The sequence below is a fragment of the Capsicum annuum genome, chromosome 2 (genome assembly GCF_002878395.1).
Source record: "Capsicum annuum cultivar UCD-10X-F1 chromosome 2, UCD10Xv1.1, whole genome shotgun sequence".
Taxonomy (NCBI): Eukaryota; Viridiplantae; Streptophyta; class Magnoliopsida; order Solanales; family Solanaceae; genus Capsicum; species Capsicum annuum.
In genome coordinates this window covers 15,606,253-15,623,015 of record NC_061112.1, presented here as the reverse complement: position 1 = coordinate 15,623,015, position 16,763 = coordinate 15,606,253, and the positions used below count along the sequence as shown (strand labels likewise).

Genomic DNA, 16,763 nt, shown 5'->3' with positions numbered 1-16,763 from the left:
ATTATTGAATTTTTCTTAAATTTTTAATTGTTTAACTACTTTTTATATTTTTTAGAAATAAAAAATATGAAGGAAATTACAAAGTTGGGAATCAAACTTTTACCAATAAGGTGAGAGTTAAGGCTGACAATCAACTGAATTGTTTAGACTGGCAATCAACTCAATTGTTTAGATTCTCCTACAGTTTAACTAATCGGTAAGTCTTTTAACTAATTGTATTGTATAAGTTATATTTATTTATGCTAAACTGATATGGTCCTCAATATTTCCTAATTATTTTTTATGAATTGAATAGAATATTTGTGGACAATTTATCTTTGCTTTTGAAATTATCAATAAAATATTTCAAATATTTTAAGCTGAAATTATTAATAAAGTTAAAAATAAAGGTAGTGGTATCAACTAAGATCAAATTATTTTTAAAATATCTTTTTGATTAAATAAGAATTAATATTCTTAAGCATAAACATTAATTCTTGAGCATAAACTAAATATAAAGAATAAATAGATTCTCAAGGTTCATTTTGATGAATTTAGTTTTTTTTCTCATAATTTAATATAAAACTAAGCTTAAATTACCACACGTGAAATTCTACATAAAATTAAGACTTAATAAATATCTGAAGAAATATATCTCTACTTATAGCTATAGAATATATGTTCTTAAACTCATAAAGATATTAATATTTTTAAATTTATGATCTTTGCAAGTTATAATTATTTTATATATTTAATTATATTATTATATAAAATATTAAAGTACTTGAGTTTAGACCCGGACTTAGCACAGGCTTTATAAAACTACCGTATGTTTTATACAAGGCTAGAAGTAGCAGCAGAAAATTGCTAAAAGTTGATGTAACTAAAGCCCAAGAAAAGTTCCGACAAATGGAAAATGCAGCACAGAACTGATACCGGTATCATAAGAAGCTAAAAGGCATAGAATGTATAGACTAAAAATTTCATTCTTCGAATTTCCTGTGCAAACATGAGCACTAGGAATGTACCCCAAAAAGTGCTCTGCAAAAGCTTTTAAGACCCTATTACATTGATTACTGGGCATATAGACAATCTGCACAGTGAAGTATGATACATTGAGAACAATAAACAATACATCTCTCAACTTTGGACTACTGAGGAGAGATCTCCAAAAGTAAACCATAATGATCACTAGGCAAAACAGGTAGTGTCAGTCTCTTAACTTCACTCTTAACTTTCTTCTCCTTGATATAAGTGAGACCTGGAATTGCATCCTTCCCAATCATCTTAATATCACTTACACAGAAATCTTGCAGTTTGCAAACAAACCTGTCCAAACGTTTCTGCAGTGTCTTGTTAGCGCTTAACATTTTGTTTGACTTGGTGTCATATGTCCATCCAATTTCTTCGGGCTTCATTTTCCCCCAAGCATCAATCCATCCATCAGGTAGAGGAAATTGACCATCAAATTTGTCATCCCAGTTCATATCACCACAAAAGACTACATTCCGTTTTCTCTCAAGTAACTCCACAGTTTCCTTGGCTTGCTCCACGCGTTCCTTGCTGTACATCTGATCCCACTTGGGTGGTCCAGGGCAGGGACTCTCAAGATGGGTGGTAGCAACGACCAAGGTCATATCTTTCTGAACTTCAATCTCAGCAATACAGAGTTCCCTTCCCATTATAGAATTGCTAAATGGCTTGCTACTGTAGGATTTCACTGCAAGTTTGCTCAACTGCAATTTCTTGTCAAAGACAAAGTTTTAACAATAAAACGGACTAAAATTTTCAAAAATCTGCAAGGAATCATGTTGAGCAATTATTAAGATGTTCCAGATCTTCAATGTGAACTTCCCTTATTAAAAGAGTGAGTAAAAGTAGCACTATAGTGGCACTTCTGTGGTCTAGAGGTCAACTTGAAAGCTATGTTGTCAATATTGAAAACTTCCCCTTGTTATGCGTGGAACTAATTACAGTAACTGTGGCAAGAATTCCATAACCAATATAAAAGCCCAAGACCAGTGCACATAACAGAATATATATATCAGGATCAGAAAGTAAAGGGAAAAAATCATATAATAGGCCTTCAGAATACACAGTGTACCAAATATTCAAGGTGTATTAAACTAATCACCTGCATGCAGAAGTATCCTCTCGTCACTTCCATCACATTTGAAACTGAACAAGAATACATTTTCCACCAATCAGAGTGCTGAAAAATGTCATGTATTTCTGGAGTGACCTCCTGAATAGGTGATACAGAAAACAAATTACAGAGTCAATAACTTTCATGTAAGGCGTAGTTTCTCTTGCATATTGACATATAGATAAATGATGATAACCTGAAGACATATAACATCTGGAGAATGCAGCGCAATAAGGTCGCCTAAAGCTTTCATCCTCTTGTGCATCTCTATATCTGCAAACCACACATTGTAGGTCAAGATCTTCAACATTTTGGATTTACTGGTTGAGAAAGTTTTGGCTAGTCCCTGTTCCACCGAATCTGCAATAGAAATCATTGCACTTAGAAATAAGGAAAGAAATTAGGCAGCATAGAGTCAAAGTTAAAGGAGCAAGACACTAACTAATCTGAAAAGGTAAACTTTTCGAATGCAAAATCTAGATATTCCTCAGCTAAACAAAGTATGTAATAGCATCAAACGGCTTAACATCACAAAAACGTACTAACAGATCCACAATTAAGACTTTTTCGACAATGAAGACAGACTAAACATCATAAATCCCAGAAAAGCCCCCCCCCCCCCCCCCCCCCCACAGTACTTTTATGCTTTTTCCTTTTCCCGGGAGAAGTTCCCATGGTTGTATCTCTGTACATGATCTAGTGGCATGCAACAGAAAAGATCACCAATCAATCAGAAAAATTTGGGTTACGCAAGGGAAAGATGGGAACTGCAGATCTTCTCGGTCAGAAGACTATCACTTACATATAAATTTCTTGCAAATATATCATGAAACACGCTTAGCAAGAACCGGTAGTTAAAATAGAAATCAGTAATCACACAGCCTGAACTCTAAGAGGAGTTCAATATATCATATTAATCAACAAAGCCTCAATCTAGTTGGGGCCAATTCTGTGAATACTTTAAATCCATTTAGTCCCATTTCATACAAATACAGAGCTCACAATATCCACATGTCCAAAAATTTACTCGGACACATACTAAAGATATTGCACTGAAACCATGTTGGCGCAAAATTCAAAACCTACTCCGGGAACACCATTATATGCACGAACACCATTATATGCACGAAACCAACAAAAAAAGGAATATCTTTTATCAGCTATTTCATGTAGAAACATAAAAAACTCCTAAATTTTATAGACAATTAATAAAATAAACAACAACATACCCAGTGTAATCACACAAGTGGAGAGGATAGTGTATATTCAAACCTAACACCTACCTTGAAAGGTAGAGAGACTATTTCCAACATACCCTCCCTCGGCTCAAGAGAAAGCATAACAAAACAGTTCAAGAAAAAGGACGAAGCCATAGTAAAATAGTAAAAACATGACAAAGAATTCTTAAAAGGACCAATAACTACAACAAAATAGGACAATAATCCAAATACATAAAACAACAAATAGAATAGAAAGAAGGAACTCAAATATACCTGATATTTCAACTACTTTACTTGCAGCAGCCTTTACATCCCGATACCCCATAGCATCAACCTCATCCTCTTCAACCCCAACTGAATACTTCCTCTTGGTTGCAGCATTTGCGCATCTAAATCTAACAGACTCCTCCTTCACATCATCTTCAAGCACCTTCCTAGTTATTTTCCCCTTACTGTGACAAGACCTCAAAGGCCAGAACACATTGCCAACAGAAGAAGCCAACTCATCATCTTCATCAATTTCAAGTGTAGCGAGTCCAGAAGCCGAAACCCTAGTACCACAGATTTCACAGTGTATACTGTTATAAGGGTTTATAAAGGTACAAGCTCTACATGGCCATTTGGGTTTTGGGTCAGATGATGATGAGGAGATTGATAATGGTGAGTCAGATGAGCAGATTTGGCAAGATGACTTTTGTGCTGGAGGGTTCAAGAATGTGCATATTGAACATGACCAAGACATGATGCCGTACCGTACACAAAGGGGTTTTGAAAGGGTTTTATTGGTTGACAGAAGAAATGGTTTGATTTTGGGTAGAAAGTGAAAGGGCATTTTGAAATTGAAACCATATGTTTGCCGCTCTAGTCAGCGCTGCCTACACGGTTATCCAAAGATACTACTCCTCAAGCTCTTGTTTGGACGATGGTTTGTCGTGATTTCATAATGTATGATATGGTATGATATTATACTGTATGGTATAATATAGTATAATATTTGGATGGACTGTATTATTTATTATTGTTTAATAACAGTTTTATTATTTGGTTTGAAGGTATGATATTGTATGTAATTGATAAATTTACTAAAATATCTCTAATTATTATAAATTTTAAATTTATCAAAAATTATTAATAAATAAAATAATTTTCTTTCTCTTATTGATAGATCAATCAACTAAAATATTCTTTCTTCTTTTCACTTACTCCATGCCTAAAAGTTCACAAGACAATAGCAAATCTGCAACTCCAACATTCCTTCAAGCTTTTAGCAAGTTGGACCATTAAGAAAAAATAAAATTGTGAATCAAAGTAAGAATTAAAAGATCAAACCAAATAAAGTTACAAGAAAGACTTTTTTTTTAAAAAAAAAAAAATGAATCAACTAGTTAATCCATGTCATCTTCTGTAAGAGTATAACAATATGTTACACTGGGAGACAACTAATTGTACAGTCAAAAATTAACCACTATTCGGTCGACTCAAAACTATTCCGTACTTTCATTGACATTACATTCTGCAAAATGGGAAGATAGAAACAAAAAATTGCAACTGTTTGCTTTGTGCTGCTCCCCCGATCCATTTCCTGCACATGTTTTGTATTACAGGTTATCTCAAAAGAGAAGTAACTTCTACTACTGAGTTTTTGGTTTCTAGATCTTCAGATATGACCCGAACAAGTGCTTGATTTTGGGATTTCATTTATGTTGCTGAGCACGACAATATATCAAGAATGCGTTTGCAAAGTACGAGTTGAAGCCCATTAAGACGTGCCACATTGCATGGCCCTGAGGGTTAACGTACCAGCGCTGAATTTGCTTACAGAATAATCTATCACATAACCAGTAAGCAGCTCGATCAATAAAGTCGCCACATATAATTTCGCTTTCCTTATCTTCTACCATGAGACTCACCATCCTCATCTTCTTCGTCATTAGATGAGTAGCCATTTTGGTCCTTGTTTCCACCATTATTTATAACTTGCTCAGCAATGCGTCCTCTGTTACCATCATTATCGTCTTCTTCATCATCATCATAAGATGCAAGTGGAAAAAGTGGATTCTCAAAAGCAACTGCTGGAAGAGAGGGAGATGACTGATTCCTTACCTTCTGTCATTTTGAGTTTGCCTCCTCAGCCACCACGCCATCTTCTACTTCTCGCTTCTTCGTCATTCTCTTCTCACTTCAAACTATTAAAGATCCACTGGAGATAATAAAAATTCAAATTACTAACCAAATATCAGAAACAATTCAAAGTGATCTAAGAGATGCTTTGAAACAGACAATAAAAGTTTAAACGTGCATATATTATTTAGCAAGGTAAAAAGATATACAAACCATTGATTCTACAATCAATGTAATGATTTTGACTAGATCCATTTAATTTACATCTTCAATATCAAGAGCAGCACTTAACAATCAAAAAATAAATAAATAAAGGGCAAAACCTCTCTAAAATTGCTAACCTGATTTAAAACAATTAGAGGAAATAATGAATTCAAAAGAAATTGGACAGTTCATCTCATTTTTCTTGTGTCCTTGCAAGTTGTCACTCTATTTGGACACACCCATTTTTAGGTAAGATATTCATACAACTCTCATAATCTTGTAACCACCAAAACAAACACTGAAGATATAACCATCGAACTGAAAGATGTTGACATTAGAAAGCTCTTATAACACAAACAGAAGCACCTTTTGCTACTAACATGAAAACAAAGACTACCTTCGTAGGTACATGTCGTGTTCTAACATGTTCCTGAGATATTTTGGGGACCCTATAATCAATCCTCAACTAGAAATCTCAAGAAGAAGTGTGGATTCCAGAAAATCCAGCTGATAGAATAACTTTTCAGCTTTACACCTATTATGTAACACCCCGGATCTGGTACCTGGAATGCTACACGGTGCTCATGACCCCGAAGGACCACAAGCTAATCCATGACTGATATCTGTACCTGTATACTGCATAATATATTGTATGATTGTGGAAACATGAACTGAAAGGCCATAAGGTTCAAGACTATAACATAACTGATAAAGATATAGCGTCTGAATGGGGTATGAAATACCCAAAACAAAACTGAAATAACATGATAGTCTGAACAAGATAATCTGGAAAGCCTCTAACTGACTGAACTATCTGAATGAGGAGTTGATGGGATATGTCCCTAACTAACTCCAACTAATAAATTACTTAATGAGATAATAAATAAGTGATCATTTCCTCGAGAGATGAGGACTCACTGCTAACTCTGACTGCTGAAACTGGAATGCGACTGATGCTCTGGAGCTCATGCTTCTGAACCTCTGGTATAAGACACCATAGTGAAAATGTGTTAGTACTTTGAATATACTGGTATGCATATGAGGTAGGCTGAATGCATGGGGTTCATATACATGAACAATACTTGCTAACTGACTAATATGAATATGAGAATACATGCATGAATAAATAGTAACTATATCTGAGATCGTGATAACATAAATTTACTAATAACTAACATGACTAGTAACTGAGTTCTGATGGCTGAAATAACTGATAACGTGAGTGACTGTATCTGACAGTCCTGAATCTGATGGAACTAGATGAGTTTTGTACTGTTCTGAGTTGATTATATCTGATATAAGTTGATTGTATCTGACATTCCTGAATTCTGTAGAACTATCTGAATTCTAATACTGAGACTGATTGACTGTATCTGACAGTCCTTATTCTATAACTGAAATTGTGGGAAGTAGTTATCTAACTGACATGCCCTAAATAATACATTATAGCTGAGTTAGGGTATAATCTGTAACCCTAATTAAAAGGGTGTCAATACCGCACCACCGATAAGAATAAGCTGTGAGTGACCCTCATCTGACAGTGTTCTTAAAAAAATGGTGGGGCCCTCATCTGACAGTGCTTATCCACCTCATCAACCCTCATCTGATAGTGTTGATATCTCAACCTATGCTGGCTACATAGTTCTGGAACGCAAGGATGACTTCTAAGAATCACACCCTTATCTAACAATGTGTGTTCCCATCCTTGGGTTTACTCGGTGCTAATTCCAACTCCCATCTGAATAGACACTGATTATGGATTACTGAACTGAACTGGACTGAATTAACTGAGTTTCGTTGAATGACGGAATAATACTAATATTACTGTATTACTGAGCTTTCCTGAGTCACATAACTGACTGAGTTCTATGGATCATGGCTTGACAGAGGATAACGTGAAAACATGACACGGACTCTAGGCACACATCTATATTTTTTTGGTATAAGTACCCCCAAGACTCGATGGAAGGAAACTGACAAGGCATGATATTCTTGAATGCATGACTAACATCAACAATCCATAATACAATAATTAAAGACATTTCATGGGCATTTGATTATCATAGCTTGGTACGTGAATAAGATAGCATGTATACATAGCATAATTTCATATGGCTAAGTCATGATCAATCCAACAAACAATTTTAATATATAAGAATAGTATGGAAGTCATTTTTTATCACAATTAAGCTATAGTGCATAATTTCTACCCTCCTAGGCATTTTATCAAACACCTTGCATGCACCCTTAGGGCATAGGCCTAATCATCAAATTGACACGTTATAAATAATTCAATTTATGGATTTCACTCACTTGCTAATGTAGTTTCATGAAAAACACAAAAATATTCCAACTTGAGAATCATATAACTAGATAAACATAGTTACAACCAACCCACAACATAAATATCATGATTCATAATTTAAAATAGGATTTTTGATCTTTATGGATGAAAGGAATCCATAAATCAACACAACATATAACTTAGTTCTTGCTTTAGTGAAGATTGATGGAGATATTTTCTTGAAATGAATCCCCAATTGAAACCCTAGCTTGTTCTTGAGAGAAAATTAAGAGAAACTAGTATATTTTGGGTGAAGAATGGCTAAATCACGTGTTATTGGGTTTAAATAGGGGTAAAAAATTGACCCTTTTAACCTTGGACGCATCTTTTAAATTCAGAAAAATTTCCCCAAATTGGACCCCTGGCGCGACGCGGCACTATCGCGTTGTGTCACTGAAATTTGACAACTGGTAAATTGAGGGATGGCACGACGCGGAGCCATCACGTTGCCACTTCATTTGCGACCTGGAAGTTTGACGTGACGCGCCACTATCGCAGACCCCTACTAGAATTTGACAATTGTCATTTTCTCTTGTGGCGCGGCGCACCACTGACTAATATGGTGCTGTTTTACGATGGGAACTTGAAATAGTCATAACTTCTTACCTGGTTATCGGATTTAGGCAAATTTTATATCGATGGAAAGCTTATTGAATTTTCCACATGAAAAAAAAGTGAAAATCTTAAAAATTTATCATGGAATAAATATCATTCAATTTAGAAGCTAATACTTGACATTCTTGAGACAAAATTAGTTAGGAAACTTTGGGGTATTACAATATCTCCCCTTTGGGAATATTCGTCCTCGAATGAGACTAACTGAGAGTGAAGAAATGATAAGATGAAGTACATACTGAACATGAACACTAAAACATGACTACATAACTGATATTTCTAAGATTCATACTAAGCATACATATCTGATGTATGATTCCATGACTGAGTTGATACATGAATGCATGACTGAGAGTACTGATAAGCTGATCACACATATCTGATGCATGAATACCTGATGGAACTGATTATATGACTGAGATTTCTAATAAATGAGTTTTCTCACAAGGAGAATACATGTCTGATGCATAGACACATGACTAATCTGATGCATAAACATATAATTAGATATGCAATGGTACTTAGTACCAAGTTTAAAAAAATGGAATCATGAATATGAGGCTGCTACCAAGTCATAACTGAAATCTGCACATGAAAACTGAAAAGTTTAAGGAGAACTGTTACCTTGAGTTTGATCTGAGTCAGCGGAGAAGAGGTGAGGGTACTTGGTACGCATGTCTGCTTCTGCTTCCCAAGTATCTCCCTCAACGGACTAATTCCATCAAAGAACTTTAACTAGAGAAACTTCTTTGTTCCTTAGTCTACGAGCCTGGTAGTCTAGAATTTTGACTGGAGTCTCCTCATAAAAGAGGTTGTTCTAAACATCTATACTCTGAATAGGGACTATAACTGCTGAGTCACCTATACACTTCTTGAGCAAAGAGACATGGAAGACTAGATGAACTGAGGCTAGATCTGAAGGCAATTCAAGCTCATAAGCTACCTTGCTGAAGCGACTGAGAATTTTTAAGAGACCGATATATCAGGGACTAAGCTTTCCTTTCTTGCCGAACCTCTTCATTCACTTCATAGGGGAGATATTTAGATAGACGTAGTCACCAATATTGAACTCTAGATCCTTTCTACGCACATCTGTATAAGACTTCTGTCGGCTTTGAGCAACCCGGAGTCTTTCTCTGATCAACTGGACTTTCTCTAAGACATCGAATACTAAGTCAGGCCCTATAACTGAGGCCTCACTAACTTCAAACCAACCAATTGGAGATCTGCACCTCCTACCATAGAGAGCTTCGAATGGAGCCATCTGAATACTGGAATGATAACTATTGTTGTATGCAAACTCAATCAAAGACAAGTAGTCATTCCAACTACACTTGAAATCAATTGCACATGCCATTAGCATATCTTCTAGGGTCTGAATAGTCCTTTCTGCTGGACCATCTATTTGAGGATGAAAGGCTGTACTGAGATGAACTTGGGTACCAAGACCCTTTTAAAATAATTTCTAGAAATGAGAGGTGAACTGGGTACCTCTATCTGAAATAATGGATAATGGAATACCGTGTAATCTGACCAAATCCCTGATGTAGATTTTAGCGTAATCCTTGGCTGAATAAAAGGTATGAACTGGAAGAAAATGGGTTGATTTGGTTATTTTATCTACAATGACCAAACTGAATCATGCTAGCGATGAGTACGAGGAAAACCTATCATAAAGTCCATGTTCACTTCTTCCCACTTCAAAGTAGGAATATTTAACTCCTGCATGGACCCACTAGGCTTTTGGTGCTCTATCTTAACCTGCTGACATATAGAGCACTTAGCCACAAACTCTGCAACATCCTTCATCCTACTCTATCAATAGATTTCCCAAAAGTTGTGGTACATCTTTGTGGCCCCTGGATGGATAGAGTAGTGCGCACCATGCTCTTCTGTAAGAATTCACTGCCTTAAGTCATCTTCACCTAGAATACATAGGCGACCCTAATAATGAAATACACCATCTCCCCCTTGGGAGAAAACCTTTACTTTATAATCCTTGACTGTCTCTTTTAACTTAACTAGACTGGGATCTCTATCTTTCTTTTATTTTACCTCAAAAACTTGAGATGATTCTGAACTACTCTGAACCCATATATCACCCTCTTCTGTATCGACTAAGCGAACACCTAGTCTGGCAAGTTTATGAACTTTCTGGACTTCCTGAGCTAGTTTCTTCTTACTGTCCTCAACATGAGCAACACTACCCATAGACAGTCTACTGAGAGTGTCAGCCACTATGTTGGCCATGTCCGGATGATAAAGGACACTCATGTTATAATCTTTCAAGAGCCCTAACCACCTTTTCTGATGAAGATTGAGATCTTTCTGAGAAAGGACATACTGAAGGCTCTTATGATTGATGAACACATCTACATGAACTCCGTACAAGTAATGCCTCCAAATCTTTAAGGCAAAAACCATGGCTGGTAACTCAAGATCATGAATCAGATAATTCTTCTCATGGGGTTTAAGTTGTCTAAAGGCATAGGCTATGACCTTACCAGGATGCATGATGACACAACCCAAACCTATTATGGATGCATCACAATACACTACAAACCCATCTGGACCATCTGGAAGAGCTAAGATTGGGGTTGAGGTGAGTCGAGTCTTCAACTCCTGAAAACTCTTCTCACAAGGATCTGACCACTGAAACTTGACTTTCTTCTGAGTCAATCTGGACATAGGGGATGCAGCAGAAGAAAATCTTTCAACAAACTATCTATAATAGCCAGCCAAACCCAAGAAAATCCTGATATTTGATGGCGAGACAGGTCTGGGCTAGTTTCTTACCGCTTCGGTCTTTTGAGGATCTACTCTAATGCCATTACCTAAAATGATATGGCCAAGGAATGCTACTGACCTTATCAAGGGCTTACTGTTTGTAACAAATTTTAATTTATGAAAAATAAATAACCACAAATAAAATTTGAAGAAACAAGAATATTTTATTGATAAATAGTGTGAGTACAACTTTGTTACTCTCTTGATTCTTCTTTCTGAATTTTATCCATAATTCGAAGTTCGTTAGTAGTATTTTTCTCAAATGTAGAAAGATTTGGATTTGATCTCCATGAAAAAAAGTTTTTGTTTGGATTTTCTTAAAGTATTTGGTTATTAAGAAGAAATTATCTTGATCTCTTTGTGAATAATCTATGAGTTAATGAAATTTTCAAGATGCCTCTCTAAGAAAATATATCACCCTTTAAATAGGCATGATGTAGACCTCCTTGAGATGTGTTTGATCTCTGAGAATATTGAGCACCACTTTATCATTTCGAGTTTATCCATGGGAAGAACTTCATTGGCCACTCTTTTAAAAAACTGTGTCATTAATATTAAGGTTTTCTCTAATGCTTGTTGAATGCCTATGGAAAATTATGCAAACCTCCTATTATGGTTATAGGGGTAGGCAGTTCAAGTGTGAATAAACTTTTTGGTCTCATTCTAATTGGTCAATTAAGTCATCAAGCTTGTCACAAATGTTATGTAATGAGATTGCTTGTGATTGATCAAAACATGTTATTTTTTAACACTTAATAATTTTTTACTAGCTTTTGAATGTCACTTGTATTGCCTCATCATTTGAATGAGTGAGATTGTCTTATTGGTCTTGAATTTGACTGGAATACCATGCCACTTGACATGCGACATGCTTGGAATTCAAAGTGAAATGGACTTTGAATTTAATAAAATACACTTATTATTTTTCAAGCCTAAATTTATTTCAACCCAAACAAATATGAATTTAACCCAAAGTTTATATCAATTTGATCTAAGAAAATTTATGCATCAATATATGGCCCCACTTTAATGCTTATGCGGTGTTCTATTTGTTGGACCCTTTAGAGATCAGACTTGAAGTATTCATGAAACAGTTTTTTGGTATAATTTATGCCTCAAAAAATATTTGAATTTTGATAAGAAATAACTACTGCTTGAGCTCTTCACTCGTGTCTATCACGCCCTGAGTCTACACCCTAGATGTGACTGACACTTGAAACTACTAAAAAACTCAAACATACTCTTGGAATAACATATCTAAAGCATAATATATGAAACTGAAGCGGAAGTTGTGAAATAAAATCATGACATATAAGTTCCAAAATGTAAAATGAGCCTTATTGAGAAAATAATGAAAGTACGAAGGACTAAAACAACCACAAAACTAATATATATCAAGCCATTAATACTGAATAAAAAATAAATATACCTAGATAAGGTCTTGAACTATCCATAAATAAAATAAATTCTAGAATAATAGAGGAGAGCAAATGAATGATGTCCCCAAATAAAGAGGACCCACCAACTCCTGAGAAGAAGTTTACACTATCTAGCCACGAGTTGAGAACGTGCACTAATATCTTACATCAATAAAAACATGTAGCATAGAAGAAGTATGCGGTCAATACAACGATGATATGAGTATATAAGATAAAAGCTAAACAACTCAAAATCATCTCTATATCATAGTTTAATAAAAAAACTAAATAAGACTTTTATTAGGATGTTTGCTTCTGGTTTGTCCCGTGACTTGGTGTTGGAATGCAAGGCCACCTTGTTAAACAATGACATGGATATTTCCAGGTTGGTGGTGTAGATGCAACAAGTGAAGGATAGGAAGAAAAAATAGGTAAAAATCAAGGAAAGGCTTAGTAAGAAGTTTCTATACTTAGATCAGGGTGGAGGTCAGAAAAATAATGTCAGTGATGGCAAATGATGGCCTAAGAAGAAGGCTTAGAGATGTCTAGTTCCTATTCTATAGCTAGTGCCCTATATCCTAAGCCGTCCGATGATCTCCATTTCCAGAACAGTGATGGTCCTAGGGTATAGGGTGCCAGTCTCAGGCTAGTGAAGCTCAGTCAACCCTATCTTATCCCTTTGCCATTACTATGGGCAGATGCATCATGGATTCTTTAGGAGAAAAGGAATAAGTGCTTTAAGTATGGTTAGTTGGGCCACTTACAATGGGGTTGTCCATTAGCCAGGGTTGCTACTGGGGATAATAAGGTTTCGGTTGTCTCTTCTTCAGCTCCTGCACTAAAGGGTGATACTTCTGGCTTTAGCACTGGTTGGAATTGCCTTTATGCTCTTACCACTTTTCAGGAATCTAAGGCTTCTCCTAATTTTTTCACTGGTATGTTACGACTTTTTTCTCATGATGTGTATTGTTTGCTTAATTCGGGGTTTACCCTTTCTTATGTGACCCCTTATATAGATATTCATTTTGGTTTTGGTCTAGAGTGTATTTTGAATCTTTTTTCTGTGTCTACCCTTGTAGGCAACTTTATTATGGCTAGAAGAGTCTATAAGGGTTATGTAGTATCTATCTGTGGTAGGAAAATATTAGTGGATCTGATAGAGTTGGACATGTTAGACTTTGATGTGATTTTGGAGATGGATTGGTTGCACTTGTGCTATGTGTCTCTTGATTGTAGAACCCAAAGGGTCATTTTCTAATTCTTGATTGCATCGGTGATTGAGAGGGAAGGTAGTTTCTTAGTGCCTAAGGAAAGATTCATTTCATATCTTAGAGTTTGGAGGTTGATCTCCAAGGGGTATCTATACTATTTAGTTTATATTAAAGATTCTAGTTTCGACGACCCTTCATTGAAATCTATCCTAATGGTTTGTGAGTTTTCCAAAGTATACCCTAATGATTTTTCCGATGTTCCTCCCGATAGGGGGATCCCTATCAATTTTAGGATCAATTTTTTTTCGGATACTTGGTTTATCTCTATCCCTCCCTATAGAATGGCTTCGACTGAGTTGAAAGAACTTAAAGATCAGTTAAAAGACCTTATAGATAAGAATTTTCTTTTCCCTAATGTTTCCCCATGGGGTGCTCCTATGTTTTTTGTGCATAAGAAGGATAGGACCCTTTACATGTGTATAGATTACCGCCAGCTGAATAAGGCGACAGTGAAGAATAAGTATCTTTTTTCTAAGATTGATGACCTATTTGATTAGCTTCAGGGTGCTAATTACTTCTCTAAGATTTATCTTTGGTCGGGTTATCATCAGTTGAAGTTTAGGGAGGTAATATCCCTAAAACTGCTTTCCGAACTTGCTATAGTCATTTTGAGTTCTTAGTGATGTCCTTTGATTTGACTATTGTACCGTCAACATTTATGTATCTGATAAACTGAATATTCCATCAGTTTCTGTACTTATTCATCATTGTGTTTATTGATGACATCCTGGTTTATTTTAAGAGCATGGTGGATCATGCCAATCACCTCTGTATAGTTTTGCAGACTATTGAGGATCAATAATTATATGCTAAATTCTCTAGGTGTGAGTTCTGGTTGAATATTATGGCCTATCTAGGCCATGTAGTATTTAGTGAGAGGATCACGGTAGATCCACAGAAAGTTGAGGTGGTTAAGAAGTGGCCTAGACCCACGACTCCAACTGACATTCAGAGCTTCTTGTGTTTAGCTGATTATTAATGGAGGTTTGTAGAGAGTTTCTTTTCTATCTTCCCCATTGACTAAGTTAACTTAGAAAAAGGTAACGTTCTTGTGGTCGAATACTTGTGAGGGTAGTTTTGAGAAGTTGACAGATGGATTGACTCCAATGTTGGTTTTGACTCTACTTGAGGGTACCAAGGGTTTGGTAGTTTATTGTGATGTATCCCGTGTAGGACTGGGCTGTGTGTTGATACATCATAGTAAGGTTATAGTCTATGCTTTTAGATAGTTAAAAGTTCATGAGAAGAATTACTCGATGTATGACTTAGAATTGTTGGAAGTGGTCTTTGCTTTGAAGATTTGGCGCCATTATTTATATGGAATTCATGTTGACATCTATTCAGATCATAAGAGATTGGAATATGTATTTACCTTGAAGGAGTTGAATCTTAGGCAAAGAAGATGGTTTGAGTTGCTCAACAACTATGATATGAGTCTTCATTATCATCTAAGTAAAGATAACATAGTTGTTGATGCTCTTAGCAGGTTATCTATGAGGAGCTTATCTCATACGGATGAATAAAAATAAGAAATAGTGAAGGATATTCATCGGTTGGCTAATCTTAGAGTTTTTCTCTTAGACTCTGAGGATGGAGGTGTGGTGGTACAAAAAGTGGTGAAGTCATCTCTTTGTGCTGAGATGAAAGAGAAACAGGTTTTGGATCCTTTCTTGATGTGAATTAAGAGCGACGTGGGCCAACAGAAAGTGATGGTTTTTGAGATTGGCGGCGATGGTATCTTGAGATACCAAGGTAGGTTGTGTGTCCCCGATGTTAATGGGCTGTAAGAGAGGATCTTGGCTGAGGCTCATGAGTCAAGGTACAATGTTCATCCTGGCTCAACTAAGATGTACCATAATTTAAAAGAGATCTATTGCGGGAATAACATGAAGTGGGATGTGGCAAATTTTATGGCCAAGTGTATGGTTTGTCAATAAGCAAAGGTGGAGCACTTGAGACCTGGTGGGTTGTCTCAAGAGATTGAGTTTCCCAAATGGAAGTGGGAAGTGATTAATTTGGATGTTGTTACTGGTCTTCCACAGTCCTTCCATTAGTTTGGTTTGATTTGGGTCATCGTGGATAGGATGACTAATAGGATGACTAAGTCCGCTCATTTCCTACCTATGAGGATGAATTACTCTATTGAGGATTATGTAAAGTTGTTCATTTAGGGAATTGGCATGTTGCATGATGTACTTGTTTCTATTATATCTAATCGCGGTACTCATTTGTCCTTACACTTTTGGCATTCCTTTCAGAGAGGTTTTAGGAACTAAAGTGAACTTTAGCATCTCTTTCCACTCTCAGATAGATGGACAAGCGGAGAAGACCATTTAGACTTTAGAGGATATGCTAAGATCTTGGGTGCTTGACTTTAGTGGTAGTTGGGTTGATCATTTGCCCATCATAGAGCTTGCATATAATAATAACTATCTCACAAGCATTGGGATGACTCCTTTTGAGGCTCTTTATGGTAGGAGGTGTAGGTCTCCTATTGGGTGGTTTGAGGTTGGCAAAAATAAATTGTATGGTCCCAACTTGGTTCACCAAGCCATGGAGAAGGTGAAGGTGATTTGGGATAGCCTTAAGACTACCCAGAGTCACCAAAGGTCCTATACAGATATAAGGTGAAGGGCTTGGAATTTGATGTGTGTTATT

The 16,763-nt window shown here is 36.1% G+C and overlaps 1 protein-coding gene across 2 annotated transcripts; it reads right to left on the bottom strand.

The window, feature by feature from the left end:
* Positions 1–947: 947 nt before the first annotated feature.
* Positions 948–4,289, bottom strand: LOC107857648 (tyrosyl-DNA phosphodiesterase 2). Of its 2 annotated transcripts, none has more exons than XM_016702501.2 (4): positions 3,619–4,289; positions 2,322–2,485; positions 2,114–2,224; positions 948–1,724 (listed from the first exon to the last, which is right to left on the bottom strand). In XM_016702501.2, exons 1-4 carry the CDS (start codon positions 4,175–4,177, stop codon positions 1,131–1,133), a joined length of 1,428 nt encoding a protein of 475 aa, XP_016557987.1. In that variant the 5' UTR covers positions 4,178–4,289; the 3' UTR covers positions 948–1,130. The 2 variants fall into 2 exon arrangements, with proteins under 2 accessions (XP_016557987.1, XP_016557988.1); XM_016702502.2 differs by having other exon boundaries at positions 948–1,715; positions 3,619–4,281.
* Positions 4,290–16,763: the final 12,474 nt, after the last annotated feature.

Bases quoted from the DNA above. Each gene is read 5' to 3' on its own strand.
- LOC107857648 (XM_016702501.2), bottom strand. From the start codon at position 4,177: ATGCCCTTTCACTTTCTACCCAAAATCAAACCATTTCTTCTGTCAACC. The intron at 2,486-3,618 runs GTATATTTGAGT...TTTCTATTGCAG, and splicing joins TAAAGTAGTTGAAATATCAG to ATTCGGTGGAACAGGGACTA. The intron at 2,225-2,321 runs GTTATCATCATT...TCACCTATTCAG, and splicing joins CAGATGTTATATGTCTTCAG to GAGGTCACTCCAGAAATACA.